Source organism: Nannobrachium achirus, assembly GCF_963921795.1.
Source record: "Nannobrachium achirus genome assembly, chromosome: 6".
NCBI classification, from domain to species: domain Eukaryota; kingdom Metazoa; phylum Chordata; class Actinopteri; order Myctophiformes; family Myctophidae; genus Nannobrachium; species Nannobrachium achirus.
In genome coordinates, this window is record NC_137815.1 from 69,907,246 (window position 1) to 69,932,425 (window position 25,180).

General features: G+C 43.1%; 1 protein-coding gene across 2 annotated transcripts; it reads right to left on the reverse strand.

Moving 5' to 3' along the window:
- Positions 1-8,650: 8,650 nt before the first annotated feature.
- LOC308286758 (GATA-binding factor 2-like) lies at positions 8,651-21,305 on the reverse strand (the record flags this gene model as incomplete). Of its 2 annotated transcripts, none has more annotated exons than XM_080727883.1 (5): positions 8,651-8,938; positions 10,824-10,907; positions 16,562-16,707; positions 19,845-20,510; positions 21,038-21,305. In XM_080727883.1, the coding sequence occupies 5 exons, from the start codon at positions 21,303-21,305 to the stop codon at positions 8,651-8,653; spliced, it is 1,452 nt and encodes a 483-aa protein (XP_080584009.1). The 2 variants fall into 2 exon arrangements, with proteins under 2 accessions (XP_080584009.1, XP_080584008.1); XM_080727882.1 differs by having other exon boundaries at positions 10,824-10,949.
- Between the last annotated feature and the right edge of the window lie 3,875 nt (positions 21,306-25,180).

Sequence of the window (25,180 nt, forward strand, 5' to 3'; positions counted from 1 at the left end):
CTCTGCTTGGTACCCTAGTAGACATAATTCAATGTTGTGGCCCTCTGCTTGGTACCCTAGACATAATTCAATGTTGTGGCCCTCTGCTTGGTACCCTAGACATAATTCAATGCTGTGGCCCTCTGCTTGGTACCCTAGACATAATTCAATGTTGTGGCCCTCTGCTTGGTACCCTAGACATAATTCAATGTTGTGGCCCTCTGCTTGGTACCCTAGACATAATTCAATGTTGTGGCCCTCTGCTTGGTACCCTAGACATAATTCAATGTTGTGGCCCTCTGCTTGGTACCCTAGACATAATTCAATGCTGTGGCCCTCTGCTTGGTACCCTAGACATAATTCAATGTTGTGGCCCTCTGCTTGGTACCCTAGACATAATTCAATGCTGTGGCCCTCTGCTTGGTACCCTAGACATAATTCAATGTTGTGGCCCTCTGCTTGGTACCCTAGACATAATTCAATGCTGTGGCCCTCTGCTTGGTACCCTAGACATAATTCAATGTTGTGGCCCTCTGCTTGGTACCCTAGACATAATTCAATGCTGTGGCCCTCTGCTTGGTACCCTAGACATAATTCAATGTTGTGGCCCTCTGCTTGGTACCCTAGACATAATTCAATGTTGTGGCCCTCTGCTTGGTACCCTAGACATAATTCAATGTTGTGGCCCTCTGCTTGGTACCCTAGACATAATTCAATGCTGTGGCCCTCTGCTTGGTACCCTAGACATAATTCAATGCTGTGGCCCTCTGCTTGGTACCCTAGACATAATTCAATGTTGTGGCCCTCTGCTTGGTACCCTAGACATAATTCAATGCTGTGGCCCTCTGCTTGGTACCCTAGACATAATTCAATGTTGTGGCCCTCTGCTTGGTACCCTAGACATAATTCAATGTTGTGGCCCTCTGCTTGGTACCCTAGACATAATTCAATGTTGTGGCCCTCTGCTTGGTACCCTAGACATAATTCAATGTTGTGGCCCTCTCTTCTTGGTACCCTAGACATAATTCAATGTTGTGGCCCTCGGCTTGGTACCCTAGACATAATTCAATGTTGTGGCCCTCTGCTTGGTACCCTAGTAGACATAATTCAATGTTGTGGCCCTCAGCTTGGTACCCTAGACATAATTCAATGTTGTGGCCCTCTGCTTGGTACCCTAGACATAATTCAATGCTGTGGCCCTCGGCTTGGTACCCTAGACATAATTCAATGTTGTGGCCCTCTGCTTGGTACCCTAGACATAATTCAATGTTGTGGCCCTCAGCTTGGTACCCTAGACATAATTCAATGTTGTGGCCCTCGGCTTGGTACCCTAGACATAATTCAATGTTGTGGCCCTCAGCTTGGTACCCTAGACATAATTCAATGTTGTGGCCCTCTGCTTGGTACCCTAGACATAATTCAATGTTGTGGCCCTCTGCTTGGTACCCTAGACATAATTCAATGTTGTGGCCCTCTGCTTGGTACCCTAGACATGATTCGGACCTTGGGGAAAACTATTTGGGGAACCCTGGCCTACAGTATTTTTACACAGCATAACATAAGTACAGTGGTGAGGGTCTACTGCAGTGGTTCTCAACCTGTGGGTCGGGAACAGGGCCATAGTTCTGCCCATTTAAAATGACTCCAATACGGAAGTAAAACTTCCTATGATTGGCCGCTAGTTGCGCTGTTTTCCCCCCCGGACCGATCGCAAAAAGAATTGTTCTCCATTGGATCCCATTCATTTTCCCCTTTCGTTTTCTAACCTTAATTAACATTTTCATGAATACTTTATGGTTCCTATCGCTAGTTAAAAATTGCCTTTCAATCACCATCATATTCGTTTTGTCGAAATGTGGTCCAATTTATTTTAAAATAAATTATAAAGTTGCGGGGGGCGTGGCCAACTAAACTGATACCAGCCGGCTGTGTTCTTCTTCGTGTGCTGTATTTCGGGAGGCTCCGACCACATTCTCCCATGTATCCCTGCGGTTGCACGTGACCGTTGGCAGCCAATAGCATCCTCTGATGCCTTTACAATCTATGATGGCGACACCCATGCCAAGGACCCATATTGTGTCATTTGCGCTGCATAGAAACCAATGGCTTCGCTTTGTCCATATCTTTTATACAGTCTATGGTCGGGAACCCCAGGGGGGTCCCCAAATTATTTTGGGGGGTCCCCTGATGATTAACATAATGCACAACATTGTTTTCTCACTCAACAGTAAACAAACCAACATAAAGTTTAAGTGTATATGGGGTATATGCACATTACTAAAGTGACAATTTAAATCCTTTTTTATTACCTCTAAAACATTGGCCATATTGTCAAATATTAGAGGCAGAAATTGTGAAAATAGCCGATCTACATGCTCACAACGCCTCGCAATGCAAGGCGATAGAACTGTTATACAAAATGCGTGTATGTGTGTGTGTGTTTCGAAATCACATTTGTTGATTCTATCTCATCCAAATGGGACAGTGTGGAATTTTCTATTACTTTTCTGTGTTTTCCATAGAACATGGATGTCCTATCAGTCAATGGTAAAGAAAAGGTGCTATTATTTGTTCAGACCCTGTTATATTAACCACTTAAACCCTATAGACTCTGACTGGCGTCCCCATTGGTCTCCCCCTCTACCCCAAACGCATTTGCTGAAAATTGCCGATCTACAAGCGCACAATGCATCACAACACGATGCATTGTGAGCATGTAGATCTGCCATTTTCACCGTATGTCCAGCCATTATATGGCATGCCCAGAATAGGGATGCGAGGGTTCAAGTTATTTTGGGGGGGGTCCTCAGATGATTAACTTAATGTGAAACATTGTTTTCTCACTCAACAGTAAACAAACCAACATAAAGTGCACATTTCTAAAGTGACGATTTAAGAACGTTTTAATACCAGTAAAATGACAAATTAAACAGTGGCCAAACTGTCAAATATTAGAGGCAGAAATTGTGCAAATAGCAGATCTACATGCTCACAATGCCTCTCAATGCGAGGTGTTGTGAGCATGTAGACCTGCTATGTTCACAATAGAACCATGTTATACAAAATGTAATGCCTCAACTCTTAGTGCTTGTCAGGATGGGGGGGTCCCCAGTTCAAATATGATTATTTTGGGGGTCCCGGCATGAAAAGTCCTCTAGATGGTAAAAAATAAATCCTCCTAGATGGTGAAAAGAAAAACATTGTGTGTGTGGTCTGTTGTCGTGTTTGAAAGGGAGGATAACCACTTATTATTTTCTACTGTCTCTCAACAATGTATGTCAGTAAATGTGCTCTGTGTGGCAGAGAGTAGACAAGAAATGTCACAGAGGCTCCACCGTTAGGCTTACATGTTTTTCTTTATTATCAACATCATGTTATGGCGACCAGATTGTCAGCTTTGAATAGGTAGCAAAGAGCAGGCGTGGGTTTTCTCGCTCAGGTAAGAGCAGATGAGTTGATGAAACGTTGTGACATCGAGGCGAACAGAAACAGAGACACTGATTCAGAGTTTGACCATATCCTTGGATAGTACCTCCCTCAAACTACCAGATCCTTGGATAGTACCTCCCTCAAACTACCAGATCCTTGGATAGTACCTCCCTCAAACTACCAGATCCTTGGATAGTACCTCCCTCAAACTACCAGATCCTTGGATAGTACCTCCCTCAAACTACCAGATCCTTGGACAGTACCTCCCTCAAACTACCAGATCCTTGGACAGTACCTCCCTCAAACTACCAGATCCTTGGATAGTACCTCCCTCAAACTGCCAGATCCTCCCTCAAACTGCCAGATCCTTGGACAGTACCTCCCTCAAACTACCAGATCCTTGGACAGTACCTCCCTCAAACTACCAGATCCTTGGATAGTACCTCCCTCAAACTGCCAGATCCTCCCTCAAACTGCCAGATCCTTGGACAGTACCTCCCTCAAACTGCCAGATCCTTGGACAGTACCTCCCTCAAACTGCCAGATCCTCCCTCAAACTACCAGATCCTTGGATAGTACCTCCCTCAAACTGCCAGATCCTCCCTCAAACTACCAGATCCTTGGACAGTACCTCCCTCAAACTACCAGATCCTTGGATAGTACCTCCCTTAAACTACCAGATCCTTCAAACTACCAGATCCTTGGACAGTACCTCCCTCAAACTACCAGATCCTTGGATAGTACCTCCCTCAAACTGCCAGATCCTCCCTCAAACTACCAGATCCTTGGACAGTACCTCCCTCAAACTACCAGATCCTTGGATAGTACCTCCCTCAAACTACTGTGTATAAGAGGGCTCGTTTATATTTCATCACACAACCACGTTGTTTCTGGGGAAATAAGAGATTTTCCTCCGATGAACGGCTTGCTATGCATGTCACACTTTTTTCAGTTTTTCCAAAATCTGTTATTTTCCTGAAGTAATGTCATGCAACAAAGTATAATCTATATACTGTTAGGGATGGGACGATGTGAACATTTCCGATTTCACGATTATTGTGACCAAAGAAATCGGGATTTACGATATTATCGCAATAATCGAAATATCCCCAACAACCATTATCCTGGGTTTGGTAGAGAGTGAAAGAAAAGACTGTATCAAGTATGTATCAAGTATGTATATTAGTATGTTTTACCAATAGAGGTTTTAAGTGGTACCGGATATGCAGCTCGGCCAACGATTTCGCGATAAATTCAATCTCCACGTTACGATTATCGTGAGTGTTTTTTATCACGATAAACGATAGTATCGCTTATCGTCCAATCCTTATATACTGTAGGCTTAACCACTTTCAACCAGGCTTCCCTGCAAGGAAGCCATTGTAGGCGTTATAGGCAAACATTTCCAAAGAATTTAAAAAAACGTTCTCGTTCTCAAACATCTTCAAAAGTAGTGAAAATGGCAGCTCTACAAGCTCACAACATGTTACGATGCCATAGCTATTTTCACTATTTTTGCTAGAAGCCTCCATACGACATGGTATATAAAATAATATAGGGCTTATTACGTGTTGTCTAACAGATGTGTTATTGACAATGTCTGCGGAGCAGGACTGTGGAACCATCATGGAGGAATGTTTGAAACGCCACTGGCCAAACTGTCAATCAGTGATGGTTAATGACAGGTGTGCAACAACAGACCACAGTGATCTCATCGGTCACTCAAAATACATATTATAGTAATGGTACTGGAAAAAAACAAATCAACGTCAAATTAACCAGCAAATAAAAGCGAATGACATTGTACCTTTTGAGGTGTATTTAGCAAATCGGCGTCCAAAAGACGTTTTGAACAATGGACTGTACGTTTTCAGGCCAAGGACCCCTTAGTTGAGAGGGAGATGAAGCAGGGACCCCCGCAACCTGTACATATTCCATATAGATTCCATATTGTTTAATTTTTTGACGGCACAATCATCAGTGTATTTGGAATCATGTCAATTTGTGTTTTCAGATATTTAACCACTTGAACCGCCAATACTTAAAAAGAACTTGACCTTTCACTCTGCTCTTTGAGCAATCTACAAGCTCACAACGCCTCACAGCGCAAGGCGTTGTGAGTTTGTAGATTGTCTATTTTTTGGCTAAAGTTCTCTGAATATGGACGCTAGGGTTCAAGTGGTTAATATAAAAAAGGAGGCAAAAAAGAAAGAAGTAAAAAGAAAGATCACACAAAGATTTGGTGGACCCCTTGTAATAACTCTGAGGACCCCCTAGGGGTCCCGGACCCCCTGTTGAAGACCCCTGCTTTAACATAAGCCTGCAGTGTTCCCCAAACTCAACATGGCACCTGGTCTTAGTATGGCACGGAGGAAAGTGAAAGTTAATAAGTGCCATTATTAGTAACAGAAAAATGCATGTCCAATTGTCCACACATACACTGTTCACAATAAAATCATTAGTGTACATTTCACTCTGAGAGTTTACATTTGTACACACAGAGTTAAAGGTCTAGTTCACCCCCCAAATGACTTTTTCTATTGATTACTCATGCCATGCCATTCAATAATAATTTTAGTTTTTTTGTCGCATTCCTAAGACAATAATTTGATTACAATACATTTATCCCCATTGGGGGGTAGATTTACTATAATCACATTTTTGTCTTAGCAATGCGACAAAAACAAAAAAAAAGTATTATTCTACCACTTTTTGTGGTCACATGTTCAGATAAAGGATTCTGATTGGCTTAAAACAGTGGTAAATCAGTCAACAACCTTGAGTTGGCTCATGGACCCCGCCCACTGTTGTGTTGCGGTTGTAACATTGCAAGTTACAACTGTGTTTTCTTTCATTTTAGAAAAGCAATTTACCATTCGAGGGTCGTGGGTTGTTGGCTGATTTACCACTGTTTTAGGGTTGTTTGGCACGAGGCGTCGGCTACGCCTCGTGCCACAACCCTGAAACAGTGGTAAATCAGCCAACAACCCACTCCCTCTCATGGTAAATGGCTTACTTGAACTCAAGTCTCCATGGTGTGAGTTATCAATAGGGATAAAAAAAACATTTTGGGGTGAACTACTCCTCAGGCCTAGAATTATTGAATGCTTTAACCAGTGAAAAATAGCAGATATACAAGCTCACAGCGCGGCACCGAGTGCCGCGCTGCGAGCTTGTAGATCTGCTATTTTTGAAAAAGTCGTGAAAATGTGTGCACATCTTTGAATATATGTATTTTCAAAGCGAACGTTTGTAACTAAAATCTTGCTTCTGGGTGGTCCCTGGAACTAAATATTTTGAGTTCGGGGTCCGTGGCCAAATAAATATAATTTTGGGGGTCCTTCACATGAAAAGGTTTGAGAACCACTGACATAGTAGTCTCTCAAGAACAGACTAATTGAGCCCCAGTTAAGTGAAAAGGACCTTTTCTTTGACGATGGCTGGCCAGATTGCTGACACAGAAACATAGGGTTTTTAAAAAAAACCTTAGAAGGATTCAAAAGACACTTATAGAACTGGGTCAAAATTCAAATTTTCACGATTTTTCAAAAATAGCAGATCTACAAGCTCGCAGCGCGGCACTCGGTGCCGCGCTGCGAGCTTGTATATCTGCTATTTTTCACTGGTTAAAGCATTCAATAATTCTAGGCCTAAATGGGTTAAATGCACTCTCAGGATTCTATTGTTTGAGCATGGAGTAGAGGGAATGGATGGAAAAGTGAACTTGATCTCTTTATTTCCTGCGAGTATAAACTTTTAACAGCTCAGAGAAAAAGCACTTAAGCTAAAAAATATATTCATAGTTGGCATAAACAGCATCCGTATTATGTTTCGGGTGACGATAGTGTAAAAAGAAAGGCAGTGAAAATAAATTATCTGAACAATAATTATAATAACAATAATTATAATAGCAATAATTATAATAAAACAGTCTCAAATTAAGATTTATAAACTTTTTTCGTTTACCTGTTTCTTTTTTTTTTTTTTTTGTAAATTCCTTTAAAATAGTCCATGAGCAAAAAAATCCAGCATATTTGTCATAAAACGTCATTAAAGGGGGAATCACCCTCGTCTACCCAAAGTTAACCCACGTCCCCTTTTCATTCCTCTTTCACAAATGTACAGTATTCACAGTTAACTACAATCCTGTTCGGCACGTTTCCACTGCAGCTAGACAGCATAATATAGTCCGTCTATCACAGGAAGTGATGGAGAAAAAAAAAAAAAAACGTAAAAAGGTGCAATTATATTTTCGTGTTTTAATGCGAACAGCCGGGGGTGGGGTTGGGGGTTGGGCGGGGCAGGGCGGGGGATGTAGAATCTACATCGTAGATCATTGTTCTGTCCTCTCCAATCAAAGCAGGTACCTAAAGGGGGAGGAATATGAACCACGATGCATATTCCCTTCTCCCACACGCCCCCTGGATTCTCCTGGATTCAGCAAGACAGTCAAGATCGACGCAGCCGACTGCGTGCAGGGCTTCTCGCACTGGCAAATTGTGCAAACCACTCCCCCCCCCCGTCACCGTAGCTTTCACCTCTCTTGACCACAAGGCAGGTGTGTTGACAGCGAGGTCCCAAAGGCTTGTAGGAAACCGCCAGGCGAGCGAGTGAGTGCCCACGGCAAGGAAACTAGTGGCCTCGTGCCTCCATGTCGTACGGGCTGGCGAGCCGGGTGTCCAAATCACTCATGGTGCTTGCCAATGACGGTGCATGTGTTATGTTAACATTAGCGGGCTGGCTATTATAGATCCAGGCCACTAACACCCAGCCAAAGAGAGGACAGTGTAGCTATAATGAAAACGATTGGGACGTGGATTGCCGCATTTGTCAGTGCGTAAAAGCATATTGTCACTGTCGGACAGAAACCTCGTATCTCCAGGTTTCAAATGTGTAATTTCTTTCGCAAAGCAAAGCCCTGCTTCATCATACAACGCCGTCGCACAAAAGTAGTGAAAACAGCTGATCTACAAGCACACGACGCCTCGCGGCGGTGCGAGGCGTTGTGTGCTTGTAGATCGTCTGTTTTCACTAGTTTAACTCATTTTTTAAAACGATAAATACTAAACGAACGGTTTTGGACATACAAGGTTTCCACCCGACAACGACGATATGTGCGCCGACCGCGTGTCTGAGTGTCTTTGGTGGCAGGTAGGTACACCCCTCAAACGAGATGCCACCCCACCGTTTATGTCCTATCTGAGCCGCCCCACCATCACCCCCTCTCCTCCTCCTCCTCCTCTCATCCCATGGCCGTGACCATGTTGGAGTGGTGCGGGTGGCCGAAGGAGGGGTGGATGGGCGTGGGCGTGGGCAGCATGTGTCCGCCGTGGCTGAAGGGCGTCAGGTGGCCCATGGACATGTGCCCGGCCAGCGAGGCGGAGACGCTGAACGGGGAGCTCTTGTCGTGCATGCACTTGGAGTAGTCCTCGTAGCCGTCGCTCACGCGCTTTCCCTTCTTGGACTTGTTGGACATCTTGCGGTTGCGCGTCTGAATCCCCTCCTTCTTCATGGTCAGCGGCCGGTTCACCTGTGTGGTCACATGGAGAGAGAGGAGGAGGTGTGGACGTGAGTGAGTGACCCGGTTTGCGACGCAGCGGAGGAAGTTGATGTGAAGCTCAACCATTACTCCAGCTAACACCACTCCCAGGTTTTCAGCACCTCGTTGGCTAAGGGCCCTGCCTTTGTACTGTCTGCGACGGAACTCACGCGACGGAACTCTATGAATAATGAAGATAACATAGTGTTCTCGCCTTTCAGGCGAGCCCACAATACCTACTTTACCTACTTAATCAAAAACACGTAAAAATGTCTTTAATGCTGCAATTCATGTACAGCGATTTATATTATGTTTTTGGCATAGTGCTGTGTATATTTGTCCGTCATTTAATATCTCAATGAAATGAGTACAAAGGACGCCAATGTAAACAAGCCATACAGTGCTTTCTTGGGTTTCAATTCTATGAATAGACCTTGTATGTGAACTGTACTGTCCTGTGCTTTTCCTTTACAAACTGCTAATAAAGTATTCAATCAATCAATCATGGGCCCACTTTTACACTTCTGTTCTCCAAATTCAACCATAACAGTCCTTTGCATGCACACATTCAACGAGCACTTCCTATACGATACGCCCCGCATACATCCTAGTGTCTGATAACCATAACGCTATTCATGTCTGCTGTTGAGTTGACCCTGCGGGCTCATTTTAAACAGAGTTCCACTCTAAAGAACAGTCCCACCATTGTGAGTCTCAAGGGGATTACGCCTACCATGGAGACAATAAAGCACAAAGAAAGAAAACACCAGCGAGTCCAACGGTGTCTGAGACTGGAGGCAGCGCGGAGCGGAGCTCACGCATTCTCCGCTTCTCTCTCTCTCTCTCTCTCTCTCTCTCTCTCTCTCTCTCTCTCTCTCTCTCTCTCTCTCTCTCTCTCTCTCTCTCTCCTCTCTCTCTCTCTCTCTCTCTCTCCTCTTGGCCTTCCTTATCCCCCCCAGCCATCATCTGTAACCTGCCTGGCTGCTTCCTGCGTCTTAATACTTGACCCCGCTGACCCGCTTCTCGCTCTTTGGGCCCCCAACCACCAGGGGTGTCGCACCGAAATTCTGGGCCCTGGGTGGGTGACTTTAACTATTGAAAAATAGCAGATATACAAGCTCGCGAGCTTGTAGGTCTGCTATTTTTTGAAAAATCGTGGAAAATGTGTGCCTTCAAGTCTTTGAATGTTTCAAATCCTTCTAAGTTTTCTTTTTTTTTTTTTTTTTAACTTTGTTTCTATGTCAGTGGTGCTCGAACTTTTTCATGTGAAGGACCCCAAAATGATATGTACCGTATTTGGCCACGGATCCCCATCTCGAAATATTTATTTACAGGGACCACCCAGAAGCAACATTTGAGTTACAAAAGTAAGTAACTCGGTGCCGCGCTGTGAGCTTGTATTAACTGCTATTTTTTAATAGCTAAAGTATAAAATAATTACGGCCCCTCCACCTTGGGCCCTAGTAACTCAATCCCACTCCCCCCCCCTTGTGACGCCCCTGGGCCCAACCTGCAGTCTGTTCTAAGGACAGTGGTTCTCAAACCGTGGGTCTGGACCCACGACCCTAACGGGTCCATTTGGTTCCATTTGTGCGCTGTCAAAGTTAAGGGGAGAAAAAAGCTTAAAGAGGTGGTACCATAGTTTTGCACTTTTTGTTTGTTTTTGTACTTGTTTGTTTTGTATGTGTCTATGAAGTTAACTTTACACTAATATAGAACTGGTTGGGGTTTATAATGTACAGATTTGTCTTCCCTGTGTATTTCTGTTTACTTCCCGAAAGCTGAAAGCCTCTTGATACCTGATCATCATGTTTTAGGGAAGGAAAACAAATCATGGCACTGCCTCTTTAAGAACCACAGTGTTAGTGAGTCTTACATTATGCAGCTTGTAGTAGAGGCCGCAGGCGTTGCACACGGGGTCTCCGTTGGCGTTGCGCCTCCAGAGGGTGGTGGTGGTGGTCTGACAGTTGGCACAGCAGGTGCCCGCTCTCCTGGCCGCCGACTGGCAAGAGGAGAAGAGAAGAGACAGCCATGAAAAACCCTGCGTTAGAATTCACTGGAACTCAGAGAGGCAAGCCAGGGACGTGCAGAGAATGTTAGAGAGGCAGGGTCTGACATTTCTTAGGCTGGATTGACACTGCAGTCAAATCTGATCTTTTGGCCCGACTTTTCACACTGCATTTGCAAGTGACCAGATCTGATCTGTGCGTTCTGACTGATTTTAACAGAGTCGGCCCAAAGCTACCCTGCGTCGACATATCTGCTTTGGTTTTCTCTCTTCTCTCTTGTTTTTCTCATGTGCTCAGCACGCTGTAAGCAAATAGTAAATACTCGCGCTCTGTAATGACGTCATTACAGTGGAGCTCTGCACGCTCGGGTCGCGCAGGAAGTGAGGTTTGGACAGTTTGATGTGACTTGCGTATAACTCTATGGGGTGGATGTGGTTACTGCTTTCAGACTGAGACAGATGTCCTCAGATCCGATATGGATCGGATTTGAAACCGCCTCTGGATGTGGTTTTTCAAAATCGGATTTCATGTGACCTGCATGTGACATGTTTGGATTTAGACTATTTAAAAAAAAAATCGGATTCCACTTTTGATGTGACTCAGATCTGATTCAGGCTAGATTTCAGTGGCAGTGTAAAGCCGGCCTAAAAGGGCCGCTTGGTGAAAATATTGAAAATAGCAGACCTCCAAGCTCACAACGCGTCACGCTGCGACACGTTGTGAGCTTGGAGGTCGGCTATTTTCCGGTACTTATTCATGGTCTGGAGAGGGCACTTTTTAACAGACGTTTAAAAGGGCAGGGGCTCAAGCCCCCTTTGATGTCTATGTGTGCACGACGTGCCTGCAGCAAGCATGACAGGGAGCTGTTGGAATGTTGGCTGTGCTGAAAGGGGGGGGGGGGGGGGGGGGGCATTACAGTAGCTTTGAAAATGTTGGAATTCTAATTCGGCTATCCAGTATTTTATATATACTGTATACAGTATGTTGATGAATTGAATGACAAGGACCCCAATAGAAACAAGACCGCAAGGTCTTGTTTGGGGGGTGTTTTTACATTCTGTCGAAATAAAATATTCGATTCCATTCCATTGTTTGACATTTTGTGTCCTTTGTTATACTTTTGACAATGGTTCGTGCTATTGTGCTCCATAAATCCCATTATTTATTATTGTCTGGTTGGATTGTAATTCTTTTTAATGAACTTGAATTGCTATTACTATTGCATTATTATACACAGCCTTTCATTATTCTATGTAGGGCTACTCACATTTATAGGCTATATTATTTATGTTATTATTATTATTCATTTTATATTAAGTAGCCTATTTCCCCTAAGAAAATAACATGATTATCTCAAATATAATGTGGAAATTATCGAGTCTAAGCTATTCTGTTCCATAAACTCAAATAAATCCATGTGTGTCCATATGTAAAAATCATTAGGCTATCAATATATTGTCACTGTCGGACAGAAACCTCGTATCTCCAAGTTTCAAATTTGTGAGGCGTTGTGTGCTTGTAGATCGGCTGTTTTCACTAGTTTAATCGTTTTCAAAATGATAAATACAAAACAAACTGCCGACAACGACGATATGTTTATGATAATTGTCATGATTTCCCAGGGTTATAAATGACTGTCACATTGCTGCATGCTTTATGGACGGCCCCTGGACCACTGGGTCTCAGCCTGGTTAAGTTACTACAGCGGAGCTGAAAGGAAACACGTGGTGGTCCCTCTCTCTGGCTGCTTATCTGGACTGGTCAGATATCCGGATAGGAAACAACTGGAGGCCTCGTAGCGACGCGGCTGCCACTGAATAGAAGGAACCCCTGAGCCTCATGGGAAGAGTTCAATCCAATGGCTTTATCCAGGCTATTTATCTAACAGCCATGTATGGCCTATAGACCAGTGGTTCTAGACCTTTTCAGGTCACAGCCCCCCATCATTATTTAGAACGGGTACACATTTATTGTGTATCATTATTTTATGCTTTAACTATTGAAAAAATTCAAATTTTCACGATTTCTCAAAAATAGCAGATCTACAAGCTCGCAGCGCGGCACTCGGTGCCGCGCTGTGAGCTTGTAGATCTGCTATTTTTGAGAAATCGTGAAAATTTGAATTTTTACCCGATTCTATAAGTGTCTTTTGAATCCTTCTAAGGTTTTTTTTAAAAGAAAACAATGTTTCTATGTCAGCAATCTGGCCAGCCATAGTCAAAGAAAAGCTCCTTTTCACTTAACTGGAGCTCAGTTAGTCTGTTCTTGAGAGACTACCATGTCAGTGGTTCTCAAACCTTTTCATGTGAAGGACCCCCCAAAATGATATTTATTTGGCCACGGACCCGCATCTCAAAGTATTTAGTTCCAGGGACCACCCAGAAGATAAATTTGAGTTACAAACGCTCGCTTTGAAAATACATATATTCAAAGATTTGCACACATTTTCACGACTTTTTCAAAATAGCAGATCTACAAGCTCGCAGCGCGGCACTCGGTGCCGCGCTGTGAGCTTGTATACCTGCTATTTTTCACTGTTTAAAGCATTCAATAATTCTAGGCCTAAATGGGTTAACTGGGTACCCCCCCACCCTACGAGCACTAGGAGTTACATTTTGTACAACACGTTTCTATTGTGAAAATACCAGATCTACATGCTCACAACGTAGATCGTCTAATTTCACAATTTCTGCCTCTAATACTTGACAATTTGGCCAATGTTTAATTTGTCATTTTAGAGGTATTAAAAAGTCCTTAAGATGTCACTTTATAAAAGTGCAGATACCCTCTATACTAGTATAGTAGTAAACAAACCAATATAAGTATATAGACTTGGTTTACTGTTGAGTGAGAAAACAATGTTGCACATTAAGCTAATCATCTGGGGACCCCCCCAAAATAATTTGGAGACCCCCCTGGGGGTCCCGACCCACAGGTTGAGAACCACTGGCCTAGACGTCGCTATAGTTGATAGGCATCGACACCCGACACAAGACGATTTCAATTGTTTGTTTTTCCAGTAGACGTGGCATAGGCCTGATGACATGACACACTGCTCGTGCTCGGTTAGTTAGGCTTCGTTTAATACAATAGCCTATAATTTATGTCCTGAATAATTGGCTAAAGAAGGAGAAGAAAACACATTCCAAAAATCATATTGAAAAAATATTGAAAACAATATTCCCAAAGCGTCATCATGGCTAAAGCGTGTTTTGCTTGGCAAAGAATTGATGCAAAAATATGTTAAATGCAATACTAACTAACTATATATATATTCTGATGAGAATGCAACTCTCTGCCTTTGAATTGGCAAAAGATTATATATGACTTTTAAAAACGTGATGTAGACCTAGGCCTACATACAATAAAATACACACAATCTTTGATGAATTGAAATTTGAATAGCCCATGCACATATTGGACCACAATGGAAATCATCCCAATCCCTTTAGGGCTTTTTGTGTTATCCTTTTAGCATTATTGTACAATTATATAATTGTACTTCTGTATTTTGTAAACTGTTAAGTATTCAATCAATCAATCAATCAATCAATCAATCAATCAAACAAACAAACGTCCAATAATTGTAAGTACAGCGTCCATATGGCACGTCGTTTGAAATGACCACAAGGCGAAGCTGAAACAGATCCGACTGGGGTATATTATATACTTCTAAATGTGAACTTCATTGATGTTTTAAACAGCTTCATTGTGGGGAAAGGAAGAAGAAACCAGGGGGTAAAATACAAAGAAATACAAAGAAATACAAAGAAATACAAAGAAATACAAAGACAAGACAGAAAACAAAACTAAAAAAGGATGTATGGAGTAAAGTTACACTAAAGCCTCTTCCAACCAGCACCACAACAACATGAGCCTCAATGAAAACAAACACAAGCATGTTGTAGCCAGCAGCCACAGAGCAAGGTCAAACCGATGCTTGGCGGCGCGCTCAGAGCCCAGGGGCTACTGGAGCCAGGGACGTGCTGGGCCCCTGATTCAGCCCGGGGAAAAAGAGTTGGAGAGGCCCTCATTGCACGCTATAGAGAGAGATCTCTCTCTATAGCGCTACTCAAAGATTTGCCATTTCAGATCATGACAAGTGACAAGCCAGTGGGCCAATTACATGAGTTATATTTTGTCGTTGTCGGGTGGAAACCTTGTATGTCCAAAATCGTTTGATTTGTATTTATCATTTTAAAAATGATTTAAACACACAACGCCTCGCGGTGCGAGGCGTTGTGTGCTTGTAGATCGGCTGTTTTCACTACTATTGTGCGACAGCCTTGTATGATGAAGCAGGGCTTTGCTTTGCGAACAAAATCTACAAATTTGAAACTTGGAGATACAAGGTTTCTGCCCGACAGTGACGATTTACTTTGTTGGCCGCCCAGCCCCCAAAATGGAACGATGGCCAACATTTTATTTTTATTTTTTTCCTAATGGCTGGCCTGGACCGGCCGGGAATGAACCGTGAAGCCGTTCGGGAGTTGTCCCACTTTTCCAAAATGGCCAGCACGTCCCTGGCTACTGGAGTGTCACTGAGCCATTGTTTGCGGCCTGTGAGGGATGTTCCTGTGACCCCCCCCCCCAGCTATCAGTGACAACTATCAGAAGTTAGTGGTAATAATGATCGCAGAAACAACACGGATAGACTGCACTCCACTAGCGGCCCCGCGTGAAGGAGTGCAAGGGTGAGAGTTGGAAACACAATTCCAGGAAACTGATTGGGAAAATATAACTTTCCTGGAATTGTCGTCGTCCCCCCCCCCCCCCCCCCCCCCACACACACACACACACACATCTTCTCCTCCTCTCTCTCTCTCTCTCTCTCTCCTCTCTACCTTGTGATCTTTTCTCATTTTAGCCCAGTGTTTTTTTTTTTTAATCCCTTTTCTTATCAGGGTCGGCATTTAGAGCCTCTAACCCAAAACGTATAGAATAGGTTGTTGTCGTTTGGGGTAGGATTTTGTCCACAATTCCATGCTATGTGTTGATGTGGTGCCATAGGAGAAATAACAGGCAAACATTGCTCATTGCTCAGATCAGCCAACACAGGGATGCTGACAGAACCCTCGCTAAGAACCCCAGGACAAAAATCCACTCGTCCAAGACAATTTGCCCTCCTGGCCCCCAAACTGTGGAATGAACTCCCTGTTGCACTTAGAACTACAGACTCACTCCCTAGCTTCTGCCGTGGACTGAAGACTCACCTCTTCAGACTCCACCTAAACCCTTAGCACTACTGTAACACTCAATGACCATACATGAAGCTAGTTAGCATTTGTTTTTTAGGTTTTTAGAAACATTTTTTTTACTGTTTAGGTGCATGGTCTGTTTTTTTCTAGATTGATATTCCTATGCATTTGTTATATTGTTGTTGATGTTCTGACATGTTATCTTGCTTATTATGTATTACCTGCTTATTGTAAGTCGCTTTGGATTAAAAGCGTCTGCTAAATGCCTAAACTGTAAACTGTAAAATAACAATATTCCTCTGCATATTCCTCTCAAGGGCCAAGGTTGAGAATACATCGTGTCCCCTCTCTCGCTCCTCCATGTGTGAGTGGCTACAGAGTGACATATTATTTATACGTAGGCTCACCAGTCTGCGTTTGGGCTTGATGAGAGGCCTGTTCTGCCCGTTCATCTTGTGGTACAGGCCGCAGGCGTTGCACAGATAGTGGCCCGTCCCGTCGCGCCTCCACAGCGGAGTGGAGGTGGCCCCGCAGTTCACACATTCACGGCCCTCTGGGGGATGATAAAACAGGTATGGACATTTTAATTTAACCACTTTCAACCTGGTGGTGATCATAGTGGGCATATCGTCGTTGTAAGGTGGAAACCTTGTATGTCCAAAACCGTTAGTTTCACATTTTTCATTTTAAAAATGATTTAAACTATAGTGAAAACAGCCGATCTACAAGCACACAACGCCTCGCGGTGCGAGGCGTTGTGTGCTTGTAGATCGGCTGTTTTCACTACTTTAGTGCGACGGCCTTGTATGATGAAGCCGGGCTTTGCTTAGCGAAAAAAATTACAAATTTGAAACTTGGAGATACGAGGTTTCTGCCCGACAGTGACGATATCATGTGATGTTGACATTTCAAAAGAAATTATGCATGTTTGGATAAAAGTATAAAATAGGACAGAAGCGCTGGATGGTCTTTTAATCTGATAGGCATGTTATACTTTTTGGGGGGGTATAGGTTTTATAAGTGCAGGCTATGTCATGTACTGTATCTTTATAGTTGTCATCAGTGGCGAAATTAGACCTTATTCCCCATTTCGATTAAAGCGCAAACTACAATGATTACCCCTAATATATTGGAAATTACTAAATACATATAATATCCTAGTATGAATTTATGTAGATATGGGCGCATTGGGTGTATATTTTTATTTAGGCCTATTAAAAACTAATTTTATTTTCGCGACTATGGGGGGCCCTTGGGTTTTTAAAACCCAAAAACCCTATCAAATTACGCTTGTGGTTGTCATTCAAATAATTTATAATGCAAGTCTCTATGGGAGATAAAGATCTACATGTTGTGAGCATGTAGATCGGCTATTTTCACAATAGTTGCTTCTAATATTTGACAATTTGGCCAATGTTTGATTTTTCATTTTAGAGGTTAAAAGTCCTTAAATTGTCACTTTAGAAATGTGCAGACACCCTGTGTATGTTGGTCTCTTTACTGTTGAGTGAGAAAACCATGTTACACATTAAGGTACAGTAATCATCTGAGGACCCCCCAAAATAATTTGGGGACCCCCCTGGGGGTCCCGACCCACAGGTTGAGAACCATTGAGATAGATAAGGATTGTTTGGGTAATAACAAAATAAATCCATTTAAAAAAAAAAGATCTCCTAAATCCTCAGTACCTTTTCTTTGTCATATTTATTTGGCCATACTGACCAAATAATGTAAAATACTTTGACAATCAAAGACATACCATCTTATTTACATTTATTTATTTAAATTTTTTGATATGGCTTCATAAGATTTGTCTTTTAGGCTACAGATGCACATATAATCCCTGCTGGCTGACTGTATAGGATGGCTACAAAAATACATTCTAGATTATAGGCCTATGTTGTTTTAACAAGCTAATTGACCGCTTTAAACACAATATTGTATTCTGTGTAACGCCTGCCTTGTATATCCTGGTCTGCCAACACAGTCGTCAAATATCGGGGTATTACAATGTCGTATTAACAAAGAAGTCGAGACACGTCTCTTTTAGCCTAAATACCGTGTTTTGGCGTTCTGTGCCCGGCGGATAATTTTCACACCTTTGGGCTGTATCCAGTTTACCATTCATTCTCAGGGAGCCATGCTCGGTAATTGAGTTTCAGCTAAAAGAGGATTATAAACGTCAACCGCACGCACCCGACAAAAAGGCAAAGCAATGAAACCATCTTCTTTTTTTTTACGGATCAAACATTGCTTTAATACCAAATGATCTAAATCAAGTGTAGACGATAGCCTAAATTAAATGCGTCAGAAATGCAATAATATATAGGCCTATCATCGCCACTGTCGGGCAGAAACCTCGTATCTCCAAGTTTCAAATTTGTACTTTGTTTCGCAAAGTAAAGCCCTGCTTCATCTGATGAAGTTCATCATACAAGGCCATCGCACAAGTGAAAACAGCTGATCTACAACGCCTCGCGGTGCGAGGCGTTGTGTGCATGTAGATCGGCTGTTTTCACTATAGTTTAAATCATTTTAAAAATGATAAATACAAGACAAACGGCTTTGGACGTATAAGATTTCCACCCAACAATGACGACCTATGACCAATGACCTATATTGCTCACTTAACTTCATATTAGCATATAGATTTCTGAGCAAATGACATATATAGCCTAAATAATATATAATACTGAATATGAGCAAATTGACAATATAACCTGCTATACAATTGGCTTTAATTGTGAATATATTTCGACCCTACAAGAGGCTTTATTCATTTAGGTTATTATGCTGATTTATGCTGTCGCTGGTAATTTGCAGGGCTATACTGATTTTTTATGGCTTATAAATGTGTCATAATTTGCTTTGCCGAGCTGTGTGTGTGTGTGTGTGTGTGTGTGTGTGTGTGTGTGTGTGTGTGTGTGTGTGTGTGTGTGTGTGCGCGCGCGCGCGCGCGTGCGCGTGTGTGAGAGGGGGTAGTCTAAATATTTCGCATAATTGCAAACTATATATGCATAAAGAAAAGTTGCTGCCAATACGATGATATCCTGCTGTTGACTCAGCCTTATATTTGCCATTGAATATGTGCGAATAAATAAATACAGAATTATGTCTTAAAGGCTATCCTGTTTCACCAACTCAACACAATATCTTTGTAAATAAACATATCATAATATAGTACACTGAAACGATTTCAAATCGTTTTGATTCAGACATTCTTTCAGCTTTGTGCCTATAGCCTGTGTAGGCCTATACGATGCAGACATATAGGCCTACCAATATAATAAACACAGGACATAGGCCTAGATAGACCATATTAGATATAATGATAATTCAGTTTATTACAAAAGTAGCCTATAGGCCTATATAGGCCTATAAATAATATTTGTGTTAATGTCCATAAAGATAGGCCTACAATAATAGTCAACTCCATCATCGAAAAAGCCTGTGCGACAAGACTGTCTGACACACAAAAAACTAGTGAAAATAGCAGATCTACAAGCACAATCAAGCACAAAACTACTCGCGATGCTATAGGCGTTGTGTGCTTGTAGCTTGTAGCTATTTTCACAAATATATATTTTTAAATGATAAATACAAAACGAACGGTTTTGGACATAAAAATGTAGCCTACTTTCCACCCGACAACAACGATGTGTTTCCTATATTAGATCCCATCAGACTCACCAGAACACGAGCGCGTCTTGGTCTTGCACTTGGCGCTGAAGCTGGAGGCCGAGCCTCCCAGCAGGCTGCCCGGGTGGAACAGGCCGCCGTGGTGGCCGTAGTCGTGGTGGTGCGCCGAGGGCAGCGAGTACGTGGGGTAGGTGGGGATGGGGTGGTGCGTGGTGGAGCCGCAGCCGGAGCCGGGCGTCTGAGACACCGCGCCGTGCATGGAGGCCGCCGCGGCGTGCAGGCTGCTCCGGAGCGGACTGGAGCCCTCCAGCTTCATCATGCCCTCCGACAACGACTGGTATTTGTTAATAGATTCCTTCTCGTCCATGTTTCTGACCGAGGACGACGACGGAGACGCGGCGCCCGGGTCCGGCGACACGTCCTTGGGCGGGGTAGGGGGGAACGGGTAGAGGTGGTGCGGGCTGGAGTGGGACGGCGTTAGGGACGAGGCGGAGGCCGCGTTGGAGCTGCCGCCGCACGGGTAGACCGCGCCGGAGGCTCCGCCGGCGCCTCCGCCGCCACCACCGACACCGGGCTTGCTGCTGCTGCCGAAGTGGCCCACCGCGGCCCAGGCGTTGTGGTGGTGGTGCAGGTGGGCCGCCTTGCCGCCGTCCAGCCACGACAGACCGGGGCTGTGGAGGAGGTGGTGAGGCCGGCACACCTGGGAGCCCAGACGAGCTGCATGTGTGGGGAAAGCATTCAGCCTATTAGAACCACACTAATGGCCTATTATACCTATTTTAATGCCCTAAAATAAAATAAAATAAAATAAAATAAAATAAAATAGGCCTATAGCTAAATAATAGCTAAATAATAATAATTATTATTATATAGGCTACCTGTTGAATATCGTGCTGTATTCTTCTGCTAAATTCAAAATATAATAATGCTGCAGTTTGTAGGGTGTATATGTAGGCTTATTATGGATGTAGACGTAAAACTATAAACCAAAAATCAAATGACACATTTATTTATTAGTATTTTTATTAGTATTTGAGTGTATTTTTTTTTTATTATTATTTTATCATGCACAAATAAATGTTTTGTGCATGTGATTAGCCTATCTTACGATCCTTTTTTTTTCTTTTCTTTTTTTTTATTATACCCTACTAATTTGCAGAGGGAAAACTTGACAATTTTTTTCTTTTTTTTCTTCTTTTTTTTTTTAGAGAACATGACAAATCAAATGAACATATTTTTCTTACCATGAGCAGCCTGGCTGTAGGAGACCCTCGCCGCCCTGGCATGGGGGGAGTTGGGGTAGTAAGGGTTGCCCTGCGCGTCCAGATGGTTGAAGAAAACGTCCACCTCGTCGGGGGGCAGAAGCTGCGCCGTGCTGGGCTCCATGTAGCTGTGCGCTGCCGCGAGGCTCGGGACGTGGTGCGCGACGTGGGGGTCCGGGTGGTGCTGGCCCGCAGCGTTCAGCATGGCATGGTGGTGCATCCACCGGGGCTGGTCCGCCGCTATATCCATGTCTCAGGTGCTTTTCTCCCGGGGCGGCCGGGCTGTCCTGTCCCAACCGAACCGAACCGAGCGGAGGACGGCCTTGAACTTGAATATATTCCCCCTCTGTAAAACCGTCGTGTCCTTTTTATTCGAGGTGGTCCTCAAAGGAATCGAACTGTACGAGACGACCACGATGGTATTGAAGAAGAAGAAAACGGACGTTTTTGTTTCATTTAAAGGCTAAAGAAAAGGCGATCATTTGCAGTCTGTTATAAAGGCCTTCTTCTTCCCTCCTCTTCTGTCTTGAAACTGCATGTCCCGTTTGGTTTGACACTGGAGACCTGTAAACACCAAATATAGGAGGTTAATATTTCAGTGTGTGTGTGTGTGTGTGTGTGTGTGTGTGTGTGTGTGTGTGTGTGTGTGTGTGTGTGTGTGTGTGTGTGTGTGTGCGTGTGCGTGTGCGTGTGGCCACGGTCATGTAAGGAAGAGCTGGTGGACACTGCTCCTTTTTAGGTGTCTTAATAACGCCTATGTGATGCCTCGAGATGCATGATGACACGATATACAAATCATCATTCACACGACCCACGATGTTTTGGACTATATAATAACTGAAATCGCTTCATCTATAAATCGCATTTATAACTCCTCTGAAAGTAAACGAACCTCGCTCCAAAAGAGGAAAAATATTAGACATGTTTATGACCCTTTATAAGGGCTGTCAAGTTTTGATAAAGAGTGAACCATATTTCCATACCTCGTCAGTTCCTTGTTAAAATACAGCGTCGATTCCATGCAGGTCGATTCCTCTCATGAAAATTGCTTCTTTCTTTCTATCCAGAACTCAAAATGCTGTGGGGAAAAAAGGCTTAAATAGTAGTCTTTCTGTTGGGCGTGCGCGTTTGTTTCTTCTCTCTGCGAACTGTAAGTGATGTCTGTGTCTTCTCTTCGGGGAGTTTAAGCAGCAACATGTAACTGTGGCTGCCTGCGCTGAGGCGCCAGGGATGTCATGCTCACAGGGCGGAGTCTGGTGGACTCTGGCTGAGCCAATTGGATGAAGCTCCGCTTCAAGGATCCAACGATCCAACCATGATCCAACCCCTCCCTGAGATCCTTCAAGCCAGCCCAGCGCCACTAGAAAACACTGGCCGTATAGCATATCCATGGCCGTTCAATAGGCTGGCTATAACATATTTTTATTTTATTATTCCTATAGTGAAAGTCCTCATTTAAATAGTCTATAGCCTACATATTTTAGCCTCTATGCAGTCAGGTATAGGCTAGCCTAAAATCTGCAGGCTGATACTGTCTTAAAGTCTAAATTGGAATTGGGCTAATTGCCTCGATTTCTATTTGGCTCAAGGTTTGAAAACTTGAACTTTATAGGCTACTTAAATCGCCTGCAAATAGTTACTTTAGAAAAACCAAACCTAAAAAGAAACAAATCACATGCAACAATATAGGCTATCTTCCCCGAAACCTTAATAAAGTAATTGTTTAATGTTGCTTTGATGGGCTGGGAAATTAAACAGGCAGTTCAAGTGAAATTAAATGAGAATGAAATGCTATTGAAGGAAGTGCAACAGCATCATATCTGAAATGATGCTAAATGGTGTTATTTCACTGACAGGAAAAGGAGCAAAGGTCACTCTTTCTAGGCACCTGTTGGAGTTGAGTTTGACACTGGTCCCTCGGGGCTCTATAGCCTATGGTGACTTTTCTGTTTTATCTCAATATCTGTCAGACTGTTTGCCATGGAATTCACAATAAACTGCTCAGCAAACTAATTTGGCAAATCCAACTTGTGATGAAACTAAACTGATCACTTCCTCTCCTCTCCTCTCTTTCTCCCCCTCTTCCCCTTTATTATTATTGTGTTTTCATGTTGTAAAAATGTCTTTCTTTACCGGTTTAATATGCACTTCTGCTGTATTTCTTTAGTAACCCCCTCACTCCCCCCCACTCTCTCTCTCTCTCTCTCTCTCTCTCTCTCTCTCTCTCTCTCTCTCTCTCTCTCTCTCTCTCTCTCTCTCAGGATGATTGACAGGCAGTATCAGCAGAGGGAACGCGCAGAGCCCTGAACGGCCAACATTGCCGCCTGCTTGACGCCGTTTACTGACGTCACCGCATCTTTAGTGGAGAAAATACTATAATGATGAGGAAATGAACTTTATTTTTAGGACGATGATGATGATGATGATGATGATGATGATGATGATGATGATGATGATGATGATGATGATGATGATGATGGGTAGCAGGAGATCTGCTGTACATCCCAATGGAAGAGAACTGGAGCTGATATTTAAACCATATCACCATTAATAATAGTTCAAGTAGGCCTTGCCTGATTGCCTAAATCTTTTGATTTTTCCCCCCCCGAAAAAAAAAAACAGTTTAATGACTGTTGAGGATTGGAACCTTTGTATCACAGGGGTCTCCAACGTTTTCAGGCCAAGGACCCCTTAGTCTAGAGAGAGATGAAGCGGGGACCCCCACAACAACCTGTTCATAGATTCCATATCAATCATCAGTGTATTTTGGATTCATGTCAATTTGTATTTGTATTTTTTTTTTTAGATATTTAACCACTTGAACCGTCATAATACCTAATAAACTTGACCTTTCCCTACTCTTTTCCCCTCTACACCAAACCTCTTTCCCAAAAATAGCCAATAAGCTTATAGATCTGCTATTTTTTGGCTAAAGTTCTCAGAATATGGACAGTCTAGGGTTCATGTGGAAAGGAGAAAAAAACTTTCTATCACTCAAAGATTTGGAGGACCCCCTATAGTAACTCTGAGGACCCCCTAGGGGTCCCCGACCCCCTGTTGAAGACCCCTGCAGATATCAATAAAGAATACCTGGCTGCTAATTTCACTTTTGATTTAAATAGTCACTCCGACCCCCAAAACACTGACATGTTCCTATACTCACCTTCAATAATATGATTTGACTCATAGGCTTATAACTTATAAGATCCGTACGTGTAGGCTATACCTTTTGGTGTCTTTTTCCACCACTCTAACACCTATCCCTTCTCAGTGATGAAATATAATAACTTATCATCAATCATCAGTGTCTGTCGTCATCATTGTCGTTATCATCCTCATCATCATACTGGAGTTTTACGCATGAGACCATTATGTGATCTGATAAAGTGTGTCTCTCATACGTTGGTCCCAGAGGCGTCAATTGGGTATGGCAAGCTATGGCAGCTGCGGAGCTGCCATACCTTGGCTTACAGGGGGAAATAATAAAATGTAATTGTCATCGTGCCTGTTGCTAAGGTATGGCAACATGACTGGTGTCTTCCGCGCGCGCGAGGGCGCGTGTGCAAGACACCAGTCATGTTGCCATACCTTAGCTTTTTCTGAACTGACGCCGCTGGTTGGTGCCAAGGAGGCTTTGGCCTTTGGGTCATCATGGACCAGTGGAGGGTCCATGATCACAAGCACCGCACAGCTGGCATTTCTATGAGTTAAATGGGTGGAGTATACTATAGCCTATACTTTAATTAACACATTCATTTGAGTAAAATATCACCGCCCCTCGTTTTCTATAGGCTATCAGGCCTGGCATAAAAATACACCGATCCATCCCTCATATGGGCTGGGTCATCATGGCTATCCAATTATTAAACATAAACAACCCCCTACAACAAAATAAAATCGGTGTAATTTGGATCTTGTTCAATTGATTGATGAAAGTATCATGCATGGGCAGAGACAGCATTTTAGGCCAATTCTCTCCATTTATCAGGAATTATTCGTATTTTTGAGTTAGGCTATGACTTATTATAGAAACCTTTTTTGTTTCATTAAACCATGCCCCTCGTTTCAAAGGTGACAAATAGGTTCTAAATTCTACCAATTTTGCCAATTGGCTGTCAAATCCCA